At 39.0% G+C, this 11911-nt stretch overlaps 1 protein-coding gene across 3 annotated transcripts in view; it reads right to left on the bottom strand.

Moving 5' to 3' along the window:
• Positions 1–1779: 1779 nt before the first annotated feature.
• khdrbs2 (KH domain containing, RNA binding, signal transduction associated 2) overlaps positions 1780–11911 on the bottom strand; it is a 64608-nt gene continuing 54476 nt past the window's right edge. Inside the window, exons 8-13 of one of the 3 annotated variants that reach the window (XR_011603002.1) lie at positions 11359–11417; positions 9565–9661; positions 6784–6832; positions 4788–4876; positions 3770–3844; positions 1780–1845 (exon numbers count right to left, since the gene is read on the bottom strand). Coding sequence is in view for 1 of the 3 variants with exons in the window: in XM_070977958.1 (XP_070834059.1) it covers positions 9567–9661; positions 11359–11417 (154 nt within the window). In the remaining 2 variants the exon portion in view is untranslated. Of the gene's footprint in view, positions 1846–3769; positions 3845–4787; positions 4877–6764; positions 6833–9564; positions 9662–11358; positions 11418–11911 lie in introns of those variants that run through there. The other 2 variants (XR_011603003.1, XM_070977958.1) reach the window with 2 other exon arrangements.

Genomic DNA, 11911 nt, shown 5'->3' with positions numbered 1-11911 from the left:
GAAGACATTATTCAGGGGATTGGTTTCGTTTTCATGGAGAGAGAGAGACTCATGCAAGTTCATACCTTGAACCCAAATTGTTGAAAATCACAATAATGGATGTCAATTTTGTCTTTTTTGGGGTAATGTTGTATTTCATGGGTGCACCCCCCCCCCCCCACCCCACCCCAAAAAAAGCTTTGTAATCATGTTACAAATGGTTCAATGGAAGCACCACCCTACATGTTACGAACCGAAGAGAATCTTGTGCACCAAAGCAGCACTATATTTGTGAAGACGTCTTGTGCACCAGATGATTTCATTGGTAGAAAACACGGTTAGCCCAGTTCACTTGGTGCTCAGTTTACCCACACTCACAATGCAACACAACATGTCATAACTTATCATCTCTCCAAAAATAGCTCTAATGAGCTGGGGGGGCACTTTTGTGCAAAAGGATCTAAGATCAGATATAGCAGTCCGTCTAGAGCAGCACATAACTTCTTCAAAACTGCAGCTCAAGCTATAGTACATCCTCACCTTCTGTCACCTGGCTTAGATCCCAGCCTGCTGTCGCAAGGGAAACTACATGAAAATCATCAAAACGCGTCAGGGACTCTGACTCTGCACATCATTTCATCACAAGTGCTACGCTGGAGAAGAGGCCCTTTTAGGCTTGGGTGATTATAAGCCCTCATTTTCTATTCTGGCTCATCAAACAGCTGTCTAAACAGAGCTGAGTTTGCTCAGGTAGCCGTCCCTGGCTGGGGGAAATGCTGTGTGTTCAAGTTATTACCATGCAGTGTTTTGCATCATTGAACATTTCTGGGTACTCGCCTAGATCTTGACCCACTTTGGTGTCTTTGTGTTTCCAATATTTAGATCAAGTGATATAGAGGAAGATAAATGCTCCGCTGTCTGACAGGCTGTGTGGAGAGTATGTCATGGAGGAGAGGAATTAAACAAATGCCAGAATCAAGGGTGGATGTTTTGATGAAATCAGTCTGCTGAACAATTGAGCAGATTCATGAAATCCCTTTCCAGCCAAAAAGATAAGCAACGGATGATTTTCTGCATCGAATCTGACTCACTGGCCCTGCAAGCTGTTGGAGTTGAGCATGTCGCAGGGAGCAGAGATGTGCCAGGTTCATGAGGCTATTGATTATTGTTTTGTAAACCAAATATGAATAAATCAGAAAGAAGACATGCATGAACGTTTACTCCAACAGTGGCATGCTTGTAGCCCTTCTATCAATCTCAAGCGTTAATCACTATGTACCATATGTACAGCTGCAGACGGCGCCATTCATCATGACTACCTCTCTGAAAATGACATGACCCATGTGAATTGTGACTGGCAGTGTATTCCGGTGGATTGGGCTCGTAAAGTAGCTGTGACAGTTGCCCAGAACAGGCAGCAGCGGGCTCGACTTGCTTAATGAACTAACATGTTCATGTTGGCAGCACTAAGTGAACCATTTATTGGTGAGCTGGGAACAGACACAGCGTGCACTCAGGTTGGTGATGACAGCAGTCGCCAAATGACAAATAAAATAGGTGCAGTTAAGATTTTCATATATATTTCCACTGTTAAGTGTTTTTACTTTAGGCCATAACATAAAATATTGCTATGACAAAACTGAACAGAGCTAAAAACACATTTCTGACATCAGATGTGAGTTAAAGAGGCTTTTCTGCTTTGAGGACACTGTAGACGATCATCTGCTGTAGACTTTGGTTGAAATGAAAATTTGCTAACCTGAGGACATTTTAACATGTCAAGAAATATTACAATTGGATGCTTTAGCACAAGTTCAAAGTTTTATTATCCACCAGAAATATGACTTGTTGATGTCTTCATAAAACCTGCAACACAGAAAAAAGAAAGAAGAAACATGCACTTTAAACTGAGAGCAATAGAGAGAAAGCTAAATAAATGCAAATATCAAGAAGAATAGTAGAACATTTTGGCATATATGCCGATTTGTGTTCTTGCCAAGAATTTGAAGAGAACATTAATACCACTCTCACGTCTGTACGTTAAATATGGTGCCTTTCCTTAAAGACTGGAGACCGAGGGAAACAGCTAGCTTAGCTGTGTGTAAAAAAAAAATAAAAATCTGCTCATTAATTAACTCATATCTTGTTTGTTTAATCCCTCCATAAAAGAAGTGCCAAATCAACAATTTGTGGTTTTATGCATCATTTATTAATTATCTATTTCTTCACTATTTCTGTATATTGAGCTAACCAGTGTCCAGGCTGTAGCTTCATATTTAAAAGGACAGATATGAGAGTGGTATTGATCTTCTCATCTAACTCTTATTTTGTATTTGCCAAAATGTCCAAATTCATTCTATGTAATAATATAGAGCTATTCATGTGATGTGCATGTGGTTATCTATCTGAATTGATTCTGAGGATGTATGACAAATGACATTGTGTCCTTGGTGTGCGGTGGTTTGTATATGCAGCGAGCCTTTGAGCCCTGAGTCTGACATTTTGGCTGGGTGCACATCAAATGCAGTGCGGTAATTCCCCTCGATCCACTGGCTGTCTCTTTATGAATCCCCCAGTTATAATCTGTCAACACGCGTCTGACACCCAGGGTGACGTTCTGTATGGAGATGCAGCTTTTAGCCAGAGACAATCAGCTCGTCCTTGAGATGGAGATGGAAGGAGATAGACCTCCTCACTCTCACCTCAACCTTTTCAAATGAGCTTTTATCATCTTGTTAAGAACAAATAGGTGCAATCATTCGAGAAAATAAGGCACTAAGCATGAGACTTGGCAACAAAGAGCATGCAGCCATCATTTATTTGTTCACACAGGCGTTGACTGAATTAGCGAGGAGGCCACAGCGCGTTACAGATCTGAGGTTGTCTCTCTCTCAGCCAGTCTGAACCCAGAAGCAGATGGTATCATTACATGACTGCAGAATGTGTTGGTGGCAACTCGAGTTGTGCAACCTCTACTTTCAATCATACATATTTATACAACATTTGTTTGCTTTTCTTGTCTCATTAGAAGTCAGTGACAATGCTAAGAGAGCAAGATTTATTGCATTGCATTTTGGGAAAAATATAGAACTATTCTTGTTCATATTCATATTGTTTCTTGCTGAGAGTTTGATGAGAACACTGATACCACCCAGATGTGTATGTGGTGTCGATCTTCTTGTCTAACTCTTGAATAAAACAGCTTTTTGGACAATGTTATCTACACTTTGCACATATCACTGCTATAACAAGCCTCAGCTGTACTTTGTTCAATACTAATTTGCAAATGTTAGCATGCTAACATGAAAAAATAAGTTGCTGAACATGGTAAATATTATTATTGCTGCACATCAACATGTCAGCTTTGGCACTGTGACCACGTTTCTGTGCTAGCATTAGCATTTAGCTCAAAGCTCCACTGTGCCCAACTACGGCAGTAAGCATCTCTTGACTGTCAAGTCTTGTTTCAATGTGGTTTGTCACCACCATTAATGTAGAAATAGTGAAAGTGAGCTCTGCTGGAAACAACTTTCTAATAGTCCAGAGAGGTATGCCTTTAAACAACCCTGCATTGAGGTTATGTCAGGTTTGATCGGTGTGAAAAAGCTTTGTTTACAGTATGATGTGAAAAAGACCAGCTAGCACAGCTATTAAGCCATTCAGGTAGTCCAAAAGAGGAAAATGAAGTTTATTTGTTTATTTGGTAAGTTTTAAGTTTATCGGCTGCAAATACATGTTGGTTATTCTAATAGCGAAAAGTGACAGCTGGTTCACACATTCACCTCCTCACCTGTGAGTCATTTGTCAGTCTTTGCCATCATGTTTTGTGCTCCATCGTCTTTCCTGTCCAGCTCCAAATTTATCTCTGTGTGGAATACATAAAATGTAAACAGAATTTATCTTTATTTTTTTTGCAGGAACAGATGCATAAGCAGTTTCACCAAATGGACTGATGTGAATTCTATTAAGACGGTTGTGGCTGCATAAACAATGTTGCCAAAGGTGATAAACTTGGCAGACCAACAAAATAAGCAGCTGCCTGTTTTTTATTAGGCCTGGGGCTGCAGCCCGCCACTGCCTAATGGACAAGAATCACTGTGGATCCATGTGTGGACTAATGGCACAGAGATGTGAAGACAGCTGCAAAGTCTTTAAGCACCTCAGACTCCATTCTTTGTGCAAAACAAGAAAAATATACAATGAGTAATGACTCTTTTTTTGAAATCCGTTTGTAATCCGAATGTGAGAGTTTTATCAGTGGCATTCACTTTCAGAAAAGCATCAACATCCGTGGCAGGCTTTGGGATTTCAGCTCTTGGCTGGTTACGAGCTGGCGGTGGGCTCGTTATGAAAATGGATCTGAGAGTGCTTCTGGCAATGGCTGCATGAACATCACTGGCATACACAGAGTTTCCAGCAGCACTGATCACTTCCAGCTCATAGGTGCAAATAAACACGAGAGATGAGTTTGGAGAAGCAAGTCACAGAGCTTTGGACAGAAAATGCCACGATTCCTGAAACGTTTTCTTTAAGCCTGTTGTTTTCTTCAGATTTATTTAATACTACTGATGTAGCTTATTGCTGATCGACAGATAATAAGGTATCCTGAGAAATCAGCCTTGAAAAGTACACTGTGTGACAACGTGATCTATTCACAGAGTGAAGACATATTGTTAATTTTGCATTAAGTTGACAGTATTTTTTCTTCATGTCACCTCATCAACCAGTCTTTTCCAACTCGGTACTAAGGAAAACTGTCGACAGCTTGATAGTTAGATGCTTTATGGAGACCAACTTGAAAGACGTACCAAGTTATACTTTCCTGAGTGATGACAGGCCTGAACATGTCTGAGTACAATCTTCAGTCCTCTGGGAGCAGATTCCTGTGCCTGCTGCTCTGGAAGGAAGCACAAGTACAAGTGGAAAATGCTTTTTTGCAAAAAGGCAAAGGGAGCATGAGTCATGTTGCAGTACTGCAGAGTTAGACTATATAGCAATGAGGCTGTCGAGTAATTGTACAATACAACTGAAGAGCACTGCAGCACAGTAGGATTTGTACAATGTATAGCTATTATTTGGCAACCATGTTGCAGGGAAAGCAGAGGCAAACGGCTTTTTATAGAAATGTGCTGTACTCCGTTCAGGCAACTGGCCCATTGTTATATAATATATATGAAAAAGATGAGTGGAGACAAATGGAAACTGCCATGCTGTTATCCCAGTTTAAATGCTGCATTTGTTTCATAAACTTTTGATGAAAGTTCTTTCATTAAATCTAGAGCTATGTTGTTTCAGCCAAAAACAGATTGTTCCTCCTGAACTTGTTCATTAATTAAAATGGTGTTTCTTTTGCAGAAAGCGATCTCTTTTGTTTCACGAGCTCAGAATAACTTCAAAGCACACACGGTTCCTCTTGAGACTGTAACGTGTTAGCTAAAGTTTGCGACTGACTATTGACTGACTCTTTGGTCTTGATTAAATATTTCTCGTCACTAAATGAAGCATTAAATTCAGTAAAGCCTCCTCTAATAAGCTGCTCCAACAAATGTCCTAAACTCCACATTTGTAGCACTCATGTGTTTCATTTGATGAAAACAGATCAGATGGTGTTTAATTTGTTTGAAAAGAAATGACTTAAGCCCTGACAGTTGTCTTGCCTGTCTCAATCAATCCTATTAATATGCTTTGCAACTTGGTGTGTTCTCTGCTAATAAATAACAAATATGCTATATTACAGGAAAAAAACTGAAATATAATGACATTTCTGTGCATGTAAAAAAAAGGAAATTCATAACTTTTCACAGCCTCACAGGAGAACTATATCTATAGCAGCAATACAAACAACTATTAATGCAGTAGTGCACTTCTGGGTCAGCTTTCTTCATAAATCTTGTTATGTATTATCAGTACAAGTGTGCAATTATGGTGTTATGCCTTTGAGTACATTTTCAAAAGGAACTGCACCTTTGGAGAGAAGAAGAGCATGAATTATGAATAGGTCAGCAGGTATCTGTCCGTAGGGATTAAGTGCAGCTGTATTTGCACGACTATAAAGGTTGAGAGAAACATACACACAAATTGGATTCATTACAGAAGCAGCAGTGAGGAAAGATGCAAATAATGGGTGAGGAAGAAATGAAAAAATCATATTTGTTTGACAGAAAAGAAGGCACGTAATAGTATGTAGGTAAATATATGTGTCTATTAAGTGATCTTCAGTTTGTTTTTCTGCATTCAGTATGTATAATTCTTACTGAACCACACTGCACATATTTCTTTTCCACCAGCTTCATGTCATACTCTACTGTTCAACAAATCAAATGATTAATTATTTCTAATCACTTCGCAGTTTTAGTAAGATTTTGTTTCCTTTATCCCTTTTGTTTCCATTATTTTAATTACATGTCTACATGCTTTGTTGCGTTTTTAATGAGGTGTCAGAGTTATAAAGACTGCACACTGGAGCACTTGTAGTTGATGTAAATGAGTTTTAATGGTGGATTCATGAGAATGTGCAGCGAGATGGAAACTATATTTCAATCCTTTAACAGTGTGCACACAGAGTGAGCCATGAGACAATATTACGCTCAGTCACAAAACATAAATGGATAAGTTCAGCTGCAAATCGATTTAGCATGAAGACAAACACGGGCTCATTAACACAGGGGAAGTTTCAGACTGTTGAAGTCAGAATTTAAAGCCTTTAAAGTGAAGTCAATCAAGGGGGCCAAATGAGCTACACCTGCTGGGTTTCTGTTCATCATGTCTCATTTCAGGTGTCAAAATGTGAAAATATCCACTCACCTGTTACCTCCCTCTCTGCTTTGACCAAATCACACAATTGTGTGTTTATCTACAGGGAAAAAGAAGGTATGATAAAGAACATGTCAATCTATGATCAGTGACGAACAACCGACTGACAGACTGCATGCAAACTGTAGCACAGAACAGTCATTACTTTTCATCACTGTGAAAAAAGTAAACCAGTTATAAGTATCGTGAAATTTTATGAGGAGTTTTGAGCAAATTTTGGGAATTTATTTAGATCACTGATGTGATGTTTAGTTTTCCGGACATTATTTTAGCGTCTTTTATTAAAACGTGTTATTTCTTTTAGCACAGTTTAGCTGAATTCCTTATGGATTATTTAGTTTGAGATAGGAAGGTATTTTAATTCAACAGGCATTTATTTGGCGTTAAACAGGGCAGGTTTACTTTTTTTTAAGTGGAAGTTAGCATTTGATGATTAAATTTGTTATTATTGTTGTTCGGGTTACCTGCTTAGTGTTTAGTCTCCTTTCAGTCCCGTGATCTACACTCTTATTGAGAGCCAGGCGTTCAGGTGTACTAATCACAAAAGAGAGTTCAAATGGCTAAATGGACTTCAGCTTTGATGTTTAAAGCACGGACAGTTACAGTGCATAGGCAGCTTTCTCAGGTTAAATGACAGAAATGCAGAAAGAGGTTAGCAGAGACATTGATGAGTCGCAGATAAAGACACTGCACACTGAGCGCAATGTTTCATTCAGCAATAACATACTATAAGAGGGTGAATATCTACAACCTGTATGGTTCATTATACTCTTCACGAGCCAGCTTCAAACGCTCAGCGTATCTGAGACACTATTATGATAATATATGAGGACTTCTTACCTCTTTTAACTCCATATCATTCTCAGAGTCAATCAGTGTCTGTTTAATGATGTAAAACTTCAGAGAATGGATTAAGAAAAGAAATGTATTAGTTTCTAAGTAAGGAAGTGATCAAAGATTCAAGGACGATTGAGGAGGAATATAATTTATTTAAAACATGTGCCATTTGGAGACAGGTTGGCGGACTTTCTTTATGAAGCGAGTTAGCTGTTACCTGAAAGCACATGTTAAAAGAGTTCGGTGTCAGTTATGTTTCCAGACTGCAGAAAAAGATCCCAATTTATAGCTCCATCGCCACCTATTTAGAGAGTCTTACACACCGTGTTCAGGTTTATGTTGTTTTTATTAAATGCTTTATGTACAAATACAGATTACACACAAAACAAAGCACGCATTATAAATCACACACTGGATATTGCTGATTGCTTTCAATCCAAACATTTTTTTTTTTTCTTTTTTTGCACGATTACGATCTCACATCTTATATCATTTAAAATCACAATATAACTTGGTCTAACTTTAGACTGTGGTGTCAACCCCAAGAACGTTTACCATGAAGTCGTCAGAGTTTCATATATCAGTTATGGGGAAACTTAATTTAGATTTCTGAACAGGTCTTCAGTTCTGGAAAATGTTTCCATCTGTTGCCTTTAACAGAGTTTTATCAGGTTATTTATGTTGAGAGCAGCACATGTTTCTCTGTCTGTTACCACAATAATGATTGTTGCAATTCATACAACATGTTATATCCACAGCTGGAATCAAACAAGAAGTGAAGTCTCTGCAGACCAACACTAGTCAAGAGACAAATTAACCACAAAACTGCCATTATTTATTCGTTTGTATTTATTTTTACTGAGCAAAAATGATGAACATGTGTAGAAAAAATGTGTCTTGAAAAGGTCTGAATCTCACATTAAGTTTTAGGGTTTATGTATTAGTCAGTAAAGATCCACTTAAACCAGAGTGAGCTCACAGTCAGACCAGACAGTGAACTGTGGAGGAGGGTGATGGAGGGTGAGAAAAGATTATTCTAAATTTGAAGTGCAGCATCACATTTGCTCTGCAGCTCTGACTGGTTAAAGACTCTTCCAGCCTGTTAAGTCATTTTGGAAGGTTTCACTCTAAAGAAATACTAGTGTATTCAGGTAACTGTATGAGCAGCTAAAATGAGAGAAAACATAAACTTCTGCTTGTCTCATGTGTCTTTTAGTAAGTGATAGTGGGAGACAACTGACATGGGATGTCTTGCGATGCCCTGACAAAAAGACGTTTTCTCTTTCCCAGTCTGACAGCTTTGACGATGTGTTCTATGACGCTGACCCACAGCAGCACAGAGGACTTTACACATAATGAAGGAAAAGAGGAAGGATGTTGTTGGTGCTGTGAGGGGGAACAGTGAAGACACCTACAGCATGCACTTCAAGAGAGTTGTGACAGAGCACAGCTGTGATTGGTCGGTGTCCAATGGCAAGAAAAGCTGACTCTGTGTTTGCCTAATCTGATACAGTAAACCTTGATAATGACTGCATTAAAGGCAATAAATGGAAACTAATTTGTCAAAATATGAGATGTAACTTACGAGAAACAATCAGCAGTTTAGCGTCAAAACTGAAAAAACTGTTTTTGGGGGGTATAGAGGTGCAATGAAAGGCATCTAAACAGCCAATTTTAAGAACAACTGTCCTGTACATGGATGAGTGTCTCTTTTCATTTCCTCTCTGTCCTTTATGAATAAAAAAGAAATCTGAAAACTGCAATGATGTTAAAGTTTGTGGATATATCTGCTTTATGGGGTTATGCTTTATTTCAATTTCTGAAGGAGACGAATAACAAAAAAAAAGAAAAAAAAAAGCAAATGTTACAACATTTTATGAGGAATTTATAAAATATAGAAATAGTTTGAAATTGGAGGTCACATATCTGGAGCACCTTCAGTATCTACCATAGGGATGTTTTCTGTAGCCCCCTCTTGTCAGCCGTAAAACTGGGGCTTTGAGACTGGGACGGGTGGTCACCCACTCCTCCTCTGCAAAAGACAGTCAAACACAGGTTGTAGAAAGCTGCTACATTCACTGTGCTGGAAGGGTCATGTGCTCAGGTATCGTACACGATCCTCTCACAATCCATTTAACCAAACACAAAAAACTTCATGCGAGCGAATTCTGTCCCAGGTGCTGTAGAAGCATCTCGCCACAGAAAATTAATTTCATAAGCTCTTTGCCCTCAGTTGGACCAATACTGAGATCTGACTGTCAGCAGCTCCTTCCATAGCGCCAAATTACATAAAGATGGCCACCGCTGCTGCTGCATAGCACATTGCTCTGCTTCCAAATAAGAAAGTGTTTATGGAGCAGAAAATCAAATCATTGCCCCCTTGGTTTTGGTTTGGTCCGACCTCAACACCCCAGTGCACAATTCATTGTGCTGAAAATGAATGAGCCTGCAAACCTGCTGTGGCAACCAGCTTACCGCCGCCGTCATGTGACAACCTTGTAATTCTACTTTTGGCGATTTTAACATTTTTTGCCTTAATTGACGCTTTACATGGTTTAATTGATGGTTTGGGGGAAATGCTTTTGCTCATGAAAGCTTGTAAAACAAAGCAGTTTCCTAAACAGTTGGTGCTCTGGAGATACAAGATTTTTTTGTGTGTGTGTGCGCACAGCAGAAGTTACTCAGCTGATAGTAACAGCTTTTCTGGAATGAGCCAATGAAGGCACATATCCAAAAGGCAAAACACTCCACCTTTACAACGGGCACTGGTGAGTCCCCTGAGCTTCCACTGGCACATTTACTGTTCTAGTCAAATACACCTTGTAGCCAGGAAGGTAGGAGGTGTGATGCATGCAGGAGTGGCTCCCTGGGTGAGGATGATTAGAAGTGGGCTGGAATCACAAGGCTTTTCCTTTGTTTCTCTGCTGTAAAACATCTTTTAAATATCAGAGAAGCAGCATCCAGGTGTTTGTGGCCAAGACTTCTTCCTTGACAGGAATGAATTCAATTAAGATTCATGGATGTTTCTTAAAAAAAATGTTTTTAAAATCCTGCATTGTGTCCACATATTTGAGCAATTACCTTTAACAACAGAGGGACATCGCTGGTGAAATGTGACTGTCTTAATAGTCAGGTACAAGGATAAAACTGGGAAACGTTTCAGCAGAGGGATTGTTATCACACACTGAATGCTGCTGCGACAGGAAATGGCTGCAGCAGTAACTGTATTGTTGCTACTAGATATTTTAAAATGCTTGACTTTCATACAGTGTTGAGCTGTAACTAACAATTATTTTCATTTTGAAAAAACCTACCAATTATTTTCACATAAATGGTCCATAAATGTCAAAAAAGAGCGGAAAAAACAAAAGCCTAAACAAAAAACCCCCAAACAATTGCCTTAAGCTCACTTCAGATGCTCGCCTTCAGATTGCTTGTCTGTCTGACCAACAACCCAAGTGCAACGCAAAGCAACGCAAATTCTCACAGCTGCGATGCCAGAACCAGACAATGTTTGGTATTTTTGCTTGAAAAAGGATTTGAATGATTTATCAACTGTCAAGTTGCCAAATAATTTTCAGTGGATTTTTTCAGCTCTAATACACTACAGACGATTACAGTGGGGACAGAAGGGATGAGACATGAAAAAGAGTGTGACTGATATTTGGATCAATGATGATCGGCTCACAAAAACAAAGTTCTGCTAAGCCCAAAATAAGCTGTACTTACCATAGCTGTTGTAGGATTCATCACTGGTTCCATGCCCGTACTCATAATATTCTGAAATGCTAAATCAGACAGAAAGGAAACATCAGTCAAAATGAAGAACAAGCTGTAAAATAAAGACAGACAAAGAAATGCTTTGTGGAGGAAATATATTTAAAATATGCAGAAGGTTGGCATTATTCTACATAGTTCTTATTATCGTCAAATACCATGAACAAAACCAACAATGTGTTATTCCGCCTTTCAGTACTTTCAAAGTTCTCCACACTGTGCCACTCAGTCCCAAGCCCGTTGGTTCCTCCTGAACACAAAGAGCTTTAACAACAAGTCACACAAAAATCTATTCTCTCATCACAAACTGACTCATTTTCTAAAAGATATGGGCAATGTCATTTTTACCAAATGTTCCTCAAACAGGAGCAAATCATGCATTTTGTTGGGGACCATTTTCAGCTGTGGATCAATACACATTTGGTGCTCCAGTGAGTGTTTACGGCAGCAAGATGGTGTATGTGGGATTAACTTGAGTGGTACAGAGAAACTGGATATATCAGGC

Source organism: Chaetodon trifascialis, chromosome 13 (genome assembly GCF_039877785.1).
Source record: "Chaetodon trifascialis isolate fChaTrf1 chromosome 13, fChaTrf1.hap1, whole genome shotgun sequence".
NCBI lineage: Eukaryota > Metazoa > Chordata > Actinopteri > Chaetodontiformes > Chaetodontidae > Chaetodon > Chaetodon trifascialis.
The sequence above is the reverse complement of the archived record's forward strand: the minus strand, read 5'-3'. Positions and strand labels throughout refer to the sequence as shown.